The following is a 16928-nucleotide window of genomic DNA, read 5'->3' as shown; positions in this document are numbered from 1 at the left end:
GTCCTGGACTCTCATCCAGTGCCCCGCCCTCCTGCTTTTCAAAGACTGAGAGAGGTTGGTGTATGAATACCATAACATCCTTGCCCCTTTGGTTGGAAACTCCGAGGTGCCAGACTGCACTGCCTCCCAGAATTCCTAAGAGGACAGTGTGATGTAATCACTCACAGTGGGAACTAGATGCGCCCTTTAAAATCTTCCTTCCCATCCCTGTCTCATTTCTCGGCTCTCTTACCTTGTTTCTTGGGATCGCCTTGCAGAGAAACTAAATGAATCCTCCTCTAAAGGGAAACTCAAATCAAAACATGGACTGAGTATGGCAGGTTTTCTAGAAAGCTCTCTCCCCTGGTGTGGAGAATGAACTGAGGAGATGGAACTGTGGAGGCCAGGAGATGTGAGCAGCAGTCCTAGGGAAGATAAGAAAAGAGCCAGTACCACATTACCTTAAGGGAAGACCGCCATGTGCAGCGCTTTAAAAGGCCGAGGCAGGAGAATTTTGTGAGGCCAGGAGTTCAAGACCAGCCTGAGCAACATTGCAAGACCTTGTCTCTACAAATATATATATGTACTAAACATACATATATTAGTACATATACGTGTGTGTGTGTGTGTGTGTGTGTGTGTGTGTGTGTACTAAAAATTAGCCAGGTCTGGTGGTACGCACCTGTAGTTCCAGCTACTCAGGAGGCTGAGGTGGGAGAATTACCTGAGCCCAGGAATTAAGGCTGCAATAAGCCACGATCACACCATTGTACTCTAGCCTGGATTAAAGAGTAAGATCCTGTCTCCAAAAAAAAAAAAAGAAAAAAGAAAAATGAAAGTAGTCATCATAACAATATCCCAACTTTGCTGAGCTTCCTAGCACTTATTTTATGGTTCATTGCTGTTGTTATTTTTATTACTGAGGAGACACCTAGTCCATATTGTTGAATAAATAAATGATTCCTTGGCCACTGACTGGATGGTGGAGCCACTCAATGAGAGAAGGACCAGAGGAAAAGGCATAAGTTTAGAAGGAGAGGAGAGGGAGGCAATTTCCTCCCACAAACATATCAGATAAAAGGGTGCTCTGGGTCCTTCTTGGAACTCAGGGTCCCCAGCAGGCTCATGCAGGGGGATGACGAGAAATCTTAACGGTCGATGTGGTACGTGTGACTGTCTATCAGAAAGAATTCAGCCCTCTTGTTAGCAGCCCATCATGAGCCAGATGATAACATTTTAGTTGTTGGATTATGAAGGGCAGGTGCAGAGCGGCAGGATATTCAAGACATTTGGGGTCGTGGGACAATGGATATTTACTAACAGCAGGCAGAGCTGTACCGCTATGTATACATGGAGTCCCAGCCCCGTGCCTGAAGACAGGCAGAGAAGACAGGCAGATTGGAAGACACCAGCTAGGATGGCTGAAGGAGAGATCTCTACCGAGAGACAACTGGAACAGGCCAAAGATTGCAAACACTGATTGGATGCTCACACAGGGCCAGAATGCTGTTTCCAGTGCTTCCTGTAAATTAACTGAGAGTAGTTTCCATGAATATCCTTTTACAGATTAAGAAACTGAGCTGCAGGGAAAGATCGAGTGTGGAGCATTATTTTCGGTAACTTGGAGGTCTTCAGTAGCTTGGCTGTGATTACATGGTTAGTAGGTGGCAGGACCAAAATTCAGACATAGACAAAGGCATCTCTCTACTTACGTGCCCTATAAATTGGAGTAGAAGGTGGAAAGCAAAAGGAGAAAATCAGCTAGTGGCTACCAAAGAGGTTTGAGGAGGCTCAGTGGTGTTTTGATGGACCAGGAGCCCAAGGGGTAACCAGAAAAGTACTTCTCCAGCTGTTGGGATAGTGTGCTTGTCTCCCACTGGTAGGGTTTCTGAGGAGTTGGAGAGCAAGCGGCAGGAAATATACATGAGATTTGAAACAGTCTGTGGCATTAGAATGGACTTAGTAGATTTGAAAAGTGGGTGCATCATTTATCTTTGGACTCCCAAGTCCAAACATGATCCTGGGTACAAATTATTATTCAAGAAATATTTCTGAATGAGTGCACGAATAAACAAAAACTTGCTTGATCTTTCTCAAACATAGATCCGATACCACCTCTTATCTCATTTAAATATTCCCAAGGTGTCCTACCAGTTGTGAAGTGGCATCATTGTCTCAGTAAATACCCGGAGTTTGTCATCTTGCACCAAGAATATTAAGGACAGGGACACATGTGGGAGGGTCAAAGAGCAGAAAGTTTAATAGGCAATAGAAAGGCAAGAGGAGAGCAGCCTTCTCTCTCCTGAGGGAGAAATGACTGAAAAGGAAAAACTGCAGCAGATTTTATACACACTCAGGCTTGAGGAGAGGGTGTCTGACTTAAGTAGGGCCCACAGATTGGTTTGACCAGGTGTGACATTTACATAGCATGTGAGGAAGGCTGGGCACCCCACCCTAATCTTATTATGCAAATGGGCTTTCCACTTGGCCAGCACCATCTTGTCTGCTCCTTACTGTACACGTGGCTGGCAAAGAGAAGGGAAGATGGAGTCATCATTTTGATCATGCCTAGTCCCAGGTAGCCTTTTCCTATTGGCACAACTGCCAGCATTCACTCGTGCAAGCTTCCAGCTTTCTTGTCTATGTCTGCAGATCAATTTTACAGGCTGCTCTTTGTTGGAAAAGAACATGATTGGCTGGGTGCAGTGGCTCACACCTGTAATCCCAGCACTTTGGGAGGCTGAGGCAGGCAGATCATGAGGTCAGGAGATCGAGACCATCCTGGTCAACATGGTGAAACCCCATCTCTACCAAAAATACAAAAATTACCTGGGCCTGGTGCCATGCTCCTACAGTCCCAGCTACTCGGGAGGCTGAGGCAGGAGAATTACTTGAACCTGGGAGGCAGAGGTTGCAGTGAGCTGAGATTGTGCCACTGCACTCCAGCCTGGTGACAGAGTGAGACTCCATCTCAAAAAAAAAAAAAAGAAAATATGATTCTGGGGCTGCTTTTCATTAAAACGAAAACCTTACCAAGGATTCCTGTACCCTCACGATCTGCCTAAGTACTTTCTTCTTAACTCCTACATCAGTTGCAGGATAGTCTAAATGCCTCTTCCTGGATTTCAAGGCCAGCACGATCTCACCTCTGTCTATTATTTCACTGCAACGTCCCCCACACTTGATCTTCCCTGCTGCTGTGTGTGATAGAATCTATTTTGTTGGCCTTCTCAACCTTCTATCCCTCATTTTCAGGTCATTGCAAACCCCCATGCATTTTGAATAGAGGAATTTTCCTTCTGCACAACTCATCTCTGAGATGGGGGCCGCCAAAGACACTCATGGGCGTGTGACACAATTGGAACCAATCAGAGTCCTTTCCACAAATTCATATCATCCCAGTTGAAGAGGAAGTCTTCTCTTTCCTCTGGAGCCACTCTCTGGGGTGGTGGGATAATATAAGCCTAGAGCTGTTTGCAGACATCTCTGCCACATGAATCTTGTCCTCACTTGGAGGCAAGGAGCCATATTTACAGAAAAAGAGAAGCAAGACAGACAGACATAGACTCACACACACACACAAACACACGGAGAGAGAGAACAGAGTGAGTGACCACATTGTCATGCCACATTGCTTGAGTCTCTGCATCCCCTGTCCTACCTGGTTTCATGAGCCAATACATTTCTTTAAAAAAAAAAGTGTAAATTTGAGTTGTGTTTCCTTTATGGGCTAATACAAAGTGTCTTGACTGCTATTCAGCTGTACTGGATTGCTGATGGCTCCCAGAATTCCACGCTGTCTCTGACTTACACCCTTTACAGGTTCGAGAGACACCATGTTAGCTACATGAAGTCCAGGAGGGAAATGCAAGGATGGCTCCTGCGACCCATTCTCCTTGTTCCCTGGGTTTTTCTTCGGGCTACTCTGTGTGGCCATGTTCAGGTTGCCAGGGGGGTTCTCCTGGACCATCTCCTTTGTGCTCTCCCCCCATACCTGCTCAGACCCTCTGCTCCTTTGCACTCTCCAGAGTCTGCCTCCTTATGGAGCCTGACCCCTGACATGGGTTGGCAGCCATTTCTCTCCCTCTGGTTCTGTTGCTGGGTAGGGGCTTTGGTTGCAGCAGGCTTCAGACCCTGAGGGTGTGCAGTGTGGACTCACAGCAAGTCTCCAAAAGACCTCTAGCACGATGAATTACTCGTGACAATTCTTCCCTCCCTTATCATGCTTGAGACTGTTCATTGGCTTCCCAGCCTTCAGGCACATTTCAGACAGCCAGGCATGAGACAGAGTGAAGGCTTAGAGGCCCTTCCACCATTGCGTTTCAACTGTGTAACAAGACTCAGATGCTACACATGTCAGGTGTTCAGAGGAGGAAGTATGAGGAAAGGCAGGTAGGTTTGGGAGTTGGGGGATGTCACAGATGTGCAGGCCATTGGCAGAAGGGCCTGGCTAGGCCTGGAGTGTTAAGGCTTTCCCGAGATGGGGTGGGGCTCTGATGACACAGCCTGCAGAGGAGCCTCTGTGGCTTGCCTGATTGGCTTGAGGATACTGGATTGACAGTTTTCAACATGTGACGGGAAAGCTTGGGCAAGGGCTGGTGTTTAGTGAATGTCAGTCCCAGGATTTTGACACTCATTCTCCGAGTCTGAATGGGGCTGGGGTTGACTCAGGGCCTCCTTCTGGGTCAGCCAGTTATTCCTCCTCTGGTGCATGGAGAGGCCTGAACGGCAACGCCATAAGCCTCAATACTTTTTCCACGGTTAGCAAACGAGGTCTCCTTGACTTTGGGCTCCTCCCCAAAACCCCAACCCACCTTGCCTCTTCTGTAACCCTGGGCCAGGTGGGCTATGACAGAAATGGACAGTGTCTGTGCTTCATTGCCTCGGGAGCCTCCTGCCCACCTTCCCCTTGCAGTTCCTGTCCATGCCAAGCACCCCTAGCCCTCCTCACTCAACAGATGAGCTGGTCCTCTACAAGCCACCTCTGGGGCTTTCCGGCCTCAAACTGTCTTCATTCGGTGACTCATTAGGAAGATTCTCACCGCTCCTGTATTTATGAAGCCCCTGCATGGAGATTCTGGGCTGCCTTTTTTTTCTTTGTTTTTCCTCTTTGATTTCCTTCCTACTTCAAGGAGTCTGAGGGTGGATTCACTTTGCTGAGCTTCTGGGCCAGCCCAGCTGAATAGGAGGAAATATCCCAGCATACTTCTTGCCTGGTGATTATGTTTCTCCTAGAGGGTCAGACCAAGAGCCAGAGAATCACATGCTTGCAGCTGGGAGGGAGCAGAGACGCAGTCTTGCATAGGGGTTCCTTGGGAAGATGATGGGCCCTGACGTGAGACAGACCCTGAGTCTGAAACCAGTCCTGCCACTCACCAGTGTATGACCTGGAACAAGTAACTCCCTGAGCTTTGACTTTTTTTTTTTTTTTTTTTTAAATTGTAAAGTAGAGATTAAAAAACTACTTTGCAGGGTTATTATGAAAATTAAATGGGGTATATCAGAAGTCTGATATTTAATGACCAATAGCCAATACTATGCTTGTCTTATCCCAATCTCCTTTAGAGACAGAGGCCGACTTGCCCAAAGTCATGCCCTGAGACGGCGGCAGAATCACAGCTCATCCTGTTTCCCACTCTGAGGCTCTACACAACCTACACTGGCCCCACTAGGTGGGAGACAACAGCCAGGGCAGATGAGCATGATGGGAAAACCCTTCAGTTCTCTAATCATCGCCTGGGGGCAGCACCAGTGGCAGGATTAGCAAACCCACCCCAGGTCCGCTTCCACATCAGCGATGGAGAATAAAGGAACTAGCAGGAAAAAGTCAAATGAAGAAAGCACCCGGAAAAGATGTTTTTATGTTCACTTACACGGAAAAAAAAATCCAAGTATACAACATGTAGATATATGTTTCTCAGAAAATTCATCTCTATGAACCTGTTTGTTTCAGTCGCAGTTATAATTCAAGAATTGCCAAATGGAAGTCATAAAATTGTGGGGTGGGGGTTGGGGAGGACAGCAGCCAAGGGGAAGGTAGTAATTATGTGCTATTTCTTTTCTAGTTTCAGATAATTTGGAGTTTCAACTTTTCCAGCAAGTCAGTTACATAAACAGACGCCATACTAAAATATGATTGTGTAAAAATATAAAATTCCTAAAGCATGATGGCAATAATATTTTAGGGAAAAAAACATTAAAGTCTGATAGCATCAGAAAATACAAAGCAGTCCTGTTTCTGTGTACGAATGGCAGTTGCAAATGATGGATGTATGTGAAAGAAAAAAGCATTTGATCTGTATATAACTTAGAAAGCATAACCTTTCTAAACACTGACTTTGTAAGAAAACATGAAGGACATCTTACACTCAACGACAATGGTTTAAAAGGAGGATATAACTGTCTGAAGGATGCGGTGGCACAATGCCATGGCCTTTGTTTTCAACTTGCTCTTAACCTATGTTGGGATGCGTTCACACTGCTGGGTTTCCCGCAGAATCTAGCACCAATATATGGATCAGATTTTGTCTTTGATCTGAGTCCTCTATGTCTTCAGTTTTGAGTGTATTGAGGTATGTTTTCTTTGGTTGCTGTTGTAACGAATGTGTAATAAAAAAAAAAAAAACTATAATATTTACAACAATTAAACATTTTAGATCTCAGTGTCAACTCTTCACATAAGAAAACATTGAAAACTTTAAGAATCATCGGAAGGCCATTACTTCCTAGCGTCTGTCATGAAACTGTTTTCGATACACAGAACAATTAGCCGATTAGCACAGCTGTATGCTTTCTGGTCCAGAATCTTCCCCGTGCTCAGCGGGGAGGCAAGTCCCGTGACCGCCGTGTCCGTGGTTCGCCACGCTTCACAGTAGTTATCCACAAGGCGGACACCATGGGGGCTGGAGCCGTGCCAAATGACCTTCTGGGGCCTAAAAAGTAATTTTGTCATGTTATTTTTCAAAATGACACTTCTTTGTGGTATTTTTTGGTAAGCAAATTGGCATAAGTTTAGTGAATCAAGTTAAACTCCTTAACCCTGATGCCAGATCACCCCTCTATCCTCATTGCCCTTGCTAGCTTTCTTAACACACGGGATTCCAGCCATACCCGGGTTGCAGTTGTTTTCAAATCACACCCTCTTCTTTTGTGAATATAAACCTTTGCTCATGGGGTCCCTTAGTCTGGAGGGCTTCTCTTTCATTTTCAGACCAGTGACTCCTTCTCCTCTTTCAAAGGCCAATAAATAACTTCCTCTTGCAGGAAGCCATCTCTAATTCTCACCCCTAAGTAGAAATGAAAACACACATTTCCTGTATATCCTATGGTGCCTGTTTCTCCACTTACAATTATAATATTCTGTCTAGAGTCACAGTTAGTGTGTATCTATTTCCTCTGTAGACTGTGAGCCCTGTAAAAGTAGGAGCCGTGTAGGTTTATTACTGTGCCTTCCAGGCCTGGCCTCAGGTCTAGTATAGACTAGGCACTGAGGAGAGGTTTGCTGAGTTGTTCTATTCTGAAAAACACACATAATTTTCAAGATTTAGAGTGCAAATCACAGTGTAGAGTTACAAGATCACCAGGAGTTGCATTGCTTACCACTTGTGATGTGCCCACTGTGTGCTACATGTTTTCATATATATTCATTTTATTCTCACAATGCTATGACATAGACATGGTTATCTTGCCCATTTGACAGGTAAGGCAGCTGAGGTTCAGAGAGTGGAAATGTCTTGCCCAGGATTCCATATTGAGTTACTGGATCTGGGTCTTCTGACTCCAAGGACAAGGCTTTCTCTGAGGCCCTCAGTTGCCTCACTGTGGCTTTATGTTGGCAATATCCTAGAGAAGCAGCTGATAAAGGCATCCCATTGTTAGGATGCCCCCTAAAACTGTCTATCACACCATATCTGAGAACTTCCAGCCTCACTTACCATGAAGGATCTGTCATTACGTCTCGACCATCAAAGGAGTATATTGGAATATGCATATTGAACTGACCTCCATGGCCAGAAAAAATTGAGTCCCAATTATTAAAAAGTACTTGGCCCTATAGAGACAAAATACCACATTAGAATAATTATACCATCAGCCTACAAATGAATTAGATTTTTACTTTTTTTTTTTTTTAGAGACAGTTTCGGTTTTGTCATCCAGCCAGGCTAGAGTGCAATGGCGGGATCTTGGCTCACTGCAATCTCCGCCTCCCAGGTTCAAGCAATTCTCCTACCTCAGCCTCCTGAGTAGCTGGGATTACAGGCAGGCACCACTACACCCAGCTAATTTTATATTTTTAGTAGAGGTGGGGTTTCTTCATGTTGGTTAGGCTGGTCTCGAACTTCTGACCTCAAGTGATCCACCCACCTCGGCCTCCCAAAGTGCTGGGATTACAGGCATGCACCACCACACCTGGCCTATTTTTACTCACTCTTCAAGGCCCAGATGCCCCCTCACACTAGAGTCTCCATCCCCAATCCTAGAGCATGGACAGAGTGAAAACTCAAGAAATGTTTGTGGTTTGATTTTATAATCCATTCATGTACCCTTTTGCTTTTACTGTCTTATGTCTTGAGGCAATTTCTCTCATTACATGTGTGTACAAGACTCCTTCCCATCAAAAGTGTGTTTTACGTCTTTATTATTGTTATTTTGAAAATATTACACATATGTACTAAGCTTCAAATTTGTGGCAGATCTTGTGCCAGTCTACGCTGTGGGTGAGTCTACACTGTGGGTGAGATGAAGATGAACTTCTTAGTCCTTTCCCTGAAAGAGCCTGATCCCTTGTAGAGAGATCCAAGAATAAAAATAATTTCAGTGGGTGAAGGTGCTGGAACAGAATTCTGGGAGAGGAGGTGGAAAGTGCTGGGTATGGGGTTAGGATGGAACTTGCTAGCCTCAAGGTTTCAAATTGGAGTACTGGGGTTGCAGAGATTAAAGGGTCTTGAAGTACCTTTAAGAAACAGTCATCAGGACCCAGAGCTTCTCCAGGGTGTGTGTGAGTGGCAACGAGCTTTCTCTGCCTAATGTTGAAGGAGTCTGCTATTTCTGTGGAATAATCGAGGGATCCCACAGGCCCTGTCTTACCCACAAATGGGGCAGAGAAATATCTGCTTAAATGCTCAGAGAACACCAAACCAGCGTTCAGGACAAAGTGCTCTAGTTTGCAGTGATTTTAAGCAAACTGGTGTCTTCTTCTGAGCCTCAGTTTTCTCATCTGACAAACTAAAAAATGAATAATTCTCATGTTTGTTAGAAGTACCTATCAAGATAATGAGGTACTTTGTAAACAAACAAGAAAATCCTGTATCACCTAAAGAAGTTATCATTCTCTCTCTTGTATGCTCCAAGGGTCACACAAGCATAAAGAAAACTGAGGTTCAGGGAAGGCAAAGAACCCGCCCAAAGTGACATAGCCAGTCAGGCAGAGAACGGACTTAAGTCAACAGTCTTCTGTTGATGTCAGGAATGAAAAGTGCCTCCAGCCCGTGTGGCAACCAATGCATGCAGAAGGCAATGGGAACCATATTTATTTTTACCTTGAGGTTCACTATGGGAAGGCTGTATCTCTCTGCTTTCCTCACAATGGTGGACAGATCTTGCAAATGGGAAGATAAGAATGCTCGGTAGGTGGACAACAGTCCTGCAGCTCTGGCCTGCTTGAAGCACTGAAAATCAGCTCGAATGTCCCCAGAAAATGGCATGTTCAGAGCAGCCAAATGCAGCTGAAAAATGCGAGACAAAAGAGAGCAGTCAGAATCAAAGGCAAACTCCAGTCCCCAGAACCATCTCACATTCCTGCAAAGATTCCAGACTTCTTAGGCTGGAGGGCACGTTGAAGGTCATTTTATTCAATCCCTCCCTGACATTGGAATTACAGTCTCTGCCTGACCATCTCCAGGAAAGGAGAGCTATGGTCTCCCAAGCAGCCTGTTTCAGCTCTCTGAACAGCTCTAAGTTGTAGAAATATCTTCCTTAGGTGAAAACAAAAACAAACAAACAAAAACAGAACAAAATATTGCTTGGACCAAATAAAGCACTTCAGGGATCTGAATCCACCTGCAGGCCATAAGTTTGAGACCTCTGGGTCTGTGCAGGGGTTTTAAGCTGGCTTTGGCCCTGGATCCCAGAGCTTCTCCCAGCTATATGCCTGCTGCCCTTTCTTCCATCTCCTGGATAAGCCTGGGGCTAATCACAGGAGGGGTCTGGGGGAAAGCCACTGAAAGAAGGACATGGCACCTATGACTAAGACTGCTGAGATAGGCCGTTCTGGAAACTAGGGGTCTTATAGTAATTCCAGTCTCACATCCCTGCTATCTTGGTCAGCAGCCAAAATAAAAACCAATCCACCGTCTATGTCTCCCACACTTTGTCTCCCAAAACCCAGCCTCCTACTACTGTCCTCTCTCTCAGCCTTTCTACAATACCCTCTGAAATGCATTCCATAATCAAGGAACACTCATCTCCCTGCCTCCCATCAGTCTCATCTCGGGGGTAACTTTTATCTCATCAACTTAGAGCTGGAAGGCTGGTGTAGGACCTGGGTCCAAGTTACCAAAAAGGAAAATATTTTTAAATATCTTAAGCCAAAGGACATGAAATGAGGCTCAAGCGGTGGGGCAGGAGGCGGCCAGTGTTTCTCTCCTGGTTTCTACCCTGCCTCTCAGATCTAAACAAAGCCTCTCTGTGTCCCAGTGACCAGGATTGCCATGGTGGTTTTCTGCTTCTCCAGCTTCCAGCCAGTTGGCCACAACTGGCCATGAGCTACAGTGAGTGTCCAGACTGCCCCAAGCAGCCCTTGCACGTCTCTGGATATTTTTCTCCATTCACTACCCCTTTCGTTCCCGCAGAGGACAGACCCCAAGGCTGCCACCTGCTCCAGTCTCTCTCTTTTTATTCATCCTGGTTCTGTCTTGACCACCATGCTGGATGGAGGTCCAGGTCAAGCAGCATCACATCCCATCCCCATCTCCTTCCTGCCCTGCACTGAGCCAAGACTTCCCCAGCAGGCGTCCCGGTGGCTAGCATTTTATGCTCTACATTCCCAGCATTAGGATAAGAGGGAGCTTTAGCATGCTACCCACCCACCACAATCACAGGCCTGTGATTGATGGAATGAGGCTTCCCCAATGCCAGGGGCCACCTAAGAAAGGCATAGGCAGGGGTTTCCTTGCCACACCTCTAATTCCACCAAGCCCTATTCTCCTTTAGAGAGACACAGAGAAATGTCTGAAATTACAGTTGTTTCTGAATGACAGGATTGGGGGTTTTTGTGTTCTCATGTTTGTATTTCTTTAATTGTTGGAACATTTTTATAAAACAACATTTTTATATTGTACTTTTATTTTTTTTTATTTTTTATTTTTTTTGAGACGGAGTCTCACTCTGTCACCCAGGCTGGAGTGCAGTGGCCGGATCTCAGCTCACTGCAAGCTCCGCCTCCCGGGTTCACGCCATTCTCCTGCCTCAGCCTCCCAAGTAGCTGGGACTACAGGCGCCTGCCACCTCGCCCGGCTAAGTTTTTGTATTTTTAGTAGAGACGGGGTTTCACTGTGTTAGCCAGGATGGTCTCGATCTCCTGACCTCGTGATCCGCCCGTCTCGGCCTCCCAATGTACTTTTATTAAGACAGTAATGTTACAACACTCAAAATGTTAAAATTATTATTTTGTGGATGGTTGTAGTTTTAATAAAATTGTAGGTGTGTTATTATTTTCTTCTCCATTCTTTTCATGCATTGTTAACATTTTCTGCAATGAATACGTATTAGTTCTGAATTTATAAAATACCATTTAAAAAATCCTTTAGCTACTACCCTAACTTTGGGGCTTTTTGAAGGGTTACTGATACTCACATCTCTCTTCCTTCACTTCCCACTGACTCTTCAACCAACTAGAGTCTTTTTGGCTACTAAATGCTTTGCTCTAGTTTCTAAATTTGAAGGACACCTTTTGGTTCTTCTTCTGAATTTCCTGGCAGCCTTTGACACTGTTGGCTACTACCTTGCTTGGCTTGCTTTCTTCCTCTCTGGCTATGGCTTCTCAGTTTCCTTCTCATATTTCTCCCATCAGGTCCTTTTCAGTTTTGCTCCTCATAGTCAGATCCCTTCTGACTACACAGATTCTCTTTTGGGAATCCAACGAGCCCCACAATAATGAGACGGCTCATCTCCAGCCATGATTCCACTGTGGGGTTTCAGACCTTCAGAACCTATTCTCTCTTGGTAGTCTCCACTCAGGTTTCCTCCAGGCACCTCAGACTCACCACGCTCCAAATTAGTTCCTCCTTGGTCAATGGCAGCGCGATAGGAAATGCTCACCTCTGTTGTTAGAAAGTGCCCCCACAATCCTTGCTACAAGAAATGGCCTTAGACCTTCAACCTCATTCTCCTGGTAACTCCTGATTGGGCTGGGAGTGGGCAATTGACCCAAGACAGACCATATAAACTATCTCTTCCAAGACTCTGAACTGAGTCAGTAGTACTGGGGTCAGCAGCTATAAGATCACACAGATTTGGGGCAAGAATCAGTGCCAGGGTAACCCAAAGCTGTGTGCAAGCTCATGTCACCTACGTATGTGTGTTGGGGTGAGGCTGGGAGGAAGAACGACCCTTTCAGAAGGTGGTCTGTAGAGATAGCAAAGCAGACTAGTAGAGACAAGAGTCCCAGGCCTGGCTGTTCTTCCTGTGATGGAGTTCCATGAGGTTTCTTTCTTTCTTTTTTTTTTTTTGAGATGGAGTCTTGCTCTGTCACCCAGGCTCCAGTGCAGTGGCGTGATCTCGGCTCACTGCAAGCTCCCTCTCCCGGGTTCATGCCATTCTCCTGCCTCAGCCTCCCGAGTCGCTGGGACTACAGGCGCCCGCCATCACGCCCGGCTAATTTTTTTGTATTTTTAGTAGAGTCGGGGTTTCACCGTGTTAGCCAGGATGGTCTCGATCTCCTGACCTCGTGATCCACCCGCCTTGGCCTCCCAAAGTGCTGGGATTACAGGCGTGAGCCACCACGCCCGGCCTTCCATGAGGTTTCTATGCTGAGTTAAACAAGATCTTTACTTAACCTAGCAAAGGAATAGAGAGAGAGTTTCTAATCCCAGCAATGAAACAATCCCTGGAAAGGAAACTGTCACCACTCAATCATCCAAGCAGAAACCTGGGCATCATTCTTGACCTCTCTCATCCTTAATGTGCCATATTCAGTCAATGACCCCATTAGTCACTCCTACTTCCTTCATGTCTCTCAAATTGCCTACTAGTCTATGTGCTTACTGCCGTGATTCTAGTTCCGGTAACACAGGAGCCACCTAACTGGCCTTTGGACCCCTGCTCCTGTCCCTTCTGATTAATCTGCACACTGTAACCAAGGTAATTTCTGAAACACCAGTCTTATCATACCTGTTTCTTGCTTTAAACCCTTCTGTAGCTCCCCATTGCCCACAGAAAATGGTCAAATTCTTTGGCTTGACTTGCAGGCAGGCCCTTGAAATCTAGCCCTTGCTTTTGCTGACTTCCGCAGACTAAACATCTCCCTTTTCTGCCTTGAACTCTACTTTTTTGCCTGTAATTTAATACTAGCAATTACAGGAATGTACAGCCCTTCCCCTTGCCTCCCTCTGTTCCATCTTCCCTTTGCCTCTTTCTTCCACCTGGCTCACCCCTGACCTCAGCTGTCCTTTGGGTCTTAGTTTGGAGGTAACCTCCTCCAGGCAGACTTCTCTGCCCTTCCTCATACCCCCAGCACCCTGTGTTTGGCTTGCCCAAACAACTTACCACACTGTATTGTACTTCTCTGTTTTTTGTTTGCCTCTCTCACTAGTCTATAAGCATCATGATGGTAGGAACTGTGTACTAAGCATGAGACCTAGCACCTAGTAGATACACACTCAGTAGTAGAAGATTAAATGTATAAATTGTACTTACAGCAGGCTTCTCGTAATTGGTACTTGAAATGGGGTTTGGTGGAGGCAGAAGCTGATGTGGCTGTTACGAAAAGGAGGAAAAGAAACAGTTCTGAATATGCATTCAATCTGTTCTTCAGCATGTACTGAGGTGCGAGTGCAATGTTTCTTGAGAAGATGCTTTAAATAGTTTGCCATTGTCTGTAACTGTGACTCTTAACTGTAAAGAGTTTCATGACCTGCTGAAGAAATCATCTTCAGAAAGGGAGAAAATGTTCTCAAGACTTTTAAAAAGAGCACTGAATCAAGGAAGGGCATTCTTTTTGATAAACCCATGTCTAATTGCCAACTCTTTCACTTAATAGAGAAAGCTACCTCTTCAGAGCCTCAGTTTCATCATCTGCAAAATGGGGATGATAGTACCCACCTCAAAGCATTGCTCTAGGGCTAAAAGATGGACAATGCCAGTTGCCCATGTTCTTATAAGGCAGACGGTGCCAAAAATTTTTTTTTTTTTTTTTTTGAGAGGGAGTCTTGCGCTGTCGCCCAGGCTGGAGTGCAGTGGCTGGATCTCAGCTCACTGCAAGCTCCACCTCCCGGGTTTACGCCATTCTCCCGCCTCAGCCTCCCGAGTAGCTGGGACTACAGGCGCCCGCCACCTCGCCCGGCTAGTTTTTTGTATTTTTTAGTAGAGACGGGGTTTCACTGTGTTAGCCAGGATGGTCTCGATCTCCTGACCTCGTGATCCGCCCGTCTCGGCCTCCCAAAGTGCTGGGATTACAGGCTTGAGCCACCGCACCCGGCCAACGGTGCCAAAAATTAAAGGAATCTTCTAGATTGCTTATACCAACCAATGACTCCACAGATGAACAAACTGAGGCCAAGAGAGAGGAAGCCCTCTGCAGAAGAGGATTTGGCTATTACATGGGGGCAGCAGGTCTCCAGCCTCTGGATCTAGTTATTCCTCCACTCTATTGTGGGAACCTTCTGTTAGCACCCATTAATTTCTAGGACTTCTCCAGATACTAAACCGTGCACAGTTGACTCTCCAGAGTTTAGAGAGCTTGGTGCTAGATACCAAGCAGGACCCAGGAAATGCTGATAAATGAATGCATGAGCAGTGCAACAGGGTAACTACTCACGTTGCTGGAAAGCGCAGGGGGTGGAGGGCTGTCGGCAGGAATGGGGATCAGTTCTCCTAGCTTTAAGAAAAACAGTACATTGAAATGAAAGATCAATTACAAACTTCTAGAAAAAATGGCATTTATGGGAGTAGATTATTATTTTTAGAGGGTATTTGAAGGCAGTGTGTTAAAGGGAGTTTAGAAATTACCTGTAATTTTTTCCAGCCATCTCTCACGCGAATGAAAAACTCAGTGCTGTCCCTCAGGTAGATGAATGTTCCTTCTATAACCAAATGCGCCTTCTGCAGCATGTCATCCATGTTGCTGAATGCTGTGACCTGTCGGATCATTCAAATTCCAAACACTGCCATTATCATTAGAGCAATGGCACCATCTGATAACCCGGCCTTTCTGTAAAGTCAACTAGGAGCCGTCTCCAGATACTCAATAAAAAGACTTGTTAACATGCCAGATAGAGATATACACCTTCATTAATAACCACAGGGCATTCTTCTTGATAAAACAAAAGCATGTACACTTTGAAACATAAATCTAACCTATAATAAATGAATTAAAACAAAAATGATAATATTCTGTGAGTATAAACACATTTACAAATTGTCAATGGAGTTATCTTTGTTTTGGTTTGGGCATTAGCAAAAGCATTGGTAAGTTTTGCCACTTCTATTTTTTCAAGCTACTTGGTGGCACTAACATGGTTAAATGGTGTTACTTCATGCTAGTCCTTGAAGAGTTTCAAATTTTTCATTTGGAATAAGAAAGGCAAGCAAGTGAGCAACTATACTTAAGGTCTTAAATCTTTTTTGTCTAGCCTGGTAGTTACATTAAATGCATGATATAAAATGGAGGTCTGTAATTTCTCTGCCTAGAAAAGTGCCAAAGATTAGACAGCCATTTGGCATATCTAGCAGCACATAAAGAAGCTACAAAAATCTATTGGATAGTATCAAATCTCAAAGAAACATCAGCCAAGAGAGTTTTTATTTTTCATTGTAACTGAGAAAGATGATAAAATATTAATTTTCACCTAGCCTTGAAGATAATGGCTTTGTGCATCAAAATGACTTAGATATCCCCCAAGGAAACTAAATATCAAAATTCCATTATATGCAGGACAGTTATTTCTTTTGGCAGCCAAATTTTACAACTAATATCCAGCAAAGATCAAAGAACATTATTAGGACTCCTGACATCCTTGTGAAGTATTTGTCCATTTTTCTGTGAATTACAATAATCTTGGAGTGCTATGTCTTGTTCCAATGAACTGCAGGGTAACGAATGTGCCAGAGATGTTCTTTGGCAGAATGGGAAAGACTGAATTACGCAAGTAAATCTGACCAGCTCAAGGATCTGCTGTAACGTTGTTTATGCTCTTGGGCTTTTGTTGTTTTGTTTTTTCTTTTTTTTCTAGAGATGGGGTCTTGATTTTTCACCCAGGCTGGAGTGCAGTGGTACAGTCATGGTTCACTGGAGTCTCGACTTCCCAGGCTCAAGTGATCCTCCCACCTTAGCCTCTCAAGTAGCTGGGACTACAGGTATGCACCACCACACCCAGCTAATTTTTACATTTTTCTGTAGAGGCAGGATCTCACTATGTTGCCCAGGCTAGTCTTGAACTCCTAGACTCAAGCGATCCTCCTGCCTCAGCCTCTCAAAGCGCTGGGATTACAGGAGTGAGTCACTGCACCTGAGCAGTGTTTACGCTTTTTGAAATACTGTGATTGGTGGCCAGGCATGGTGGCTCGTGTCTGTAATCCCAGCACTTTGGGAGGCCAAGATGGGAGAATCACTTGAGCCCACGAGTTCAAGACCAGCCTGGGCAACGTGACAAAAACCGTCTCTACAAAAACAAAAACAAAAATTAGCCAGGTGTGGTAGTGTGCATCTGTAGTCCCAGCTACTCTGGAGGCTA

At 45.1% G+C, this 16928-nt stretch overlaps 1 protein-coding gene across 2 annotated transcripts in view; it reads right to left on the bottom strand.

Annotated features, from left to right (window-relative positions):
- Positions 1-5806: 5806 nt before the first annotated feature.
- The window catches only part of COL15A1 (collagen type XV alpha 1 chain), a 127624-nt gene continuing 116502 nt past the window's right edge, over positions 5807-16928 (bottom strand). The window contains exons 37-42 of one of the 2 annotated variants that reach the window (XM_021927325.2): positions 15205-15333; positions 15014-15073; positions 13894-13953; positions 9519-9704; positions 7914-8029; positions 5807-6911 (exon numbers count right to left, since the gene is read on the bottom strand). In XM_021927325.2, coding sequence (XP_021783017.2) covers positions 6698-6911; positions 7914-8029; positions 9519-9704; positions 13894-13953; positions 15014-15073; positions 15205-15333 — 765 coding nt within the window. In that variant the 3' untranslated portion in view covers positions 5807-6697. The remainder of the gene's footprint in view (positions 6912-7913; positions 8030-9518; positions 9705-13893; positions 13954-15013; positions 15074-15204; positions 15334-16928) is intronic. The other variant, XM_009188425.4, reaches the window with a different exon arrangement.

This window comes from Papio anubis, chromosome 13 (genome assembly GCF_008728515.1).
Source record: "Papio anubis isolate 15944 chromosome 13, Panubis1.0, whole genome shotgun sequence".
Taxonomy (NCBI): domain Eukaryota; kingdom Metazoa; phylum Chordata; class Mammalia; order Primates; family Cercopithecidae; genus Papio; species Papio anubis.
This window is presented reverse-complemented; position numbering and strand designations above follow the sequence as displayed.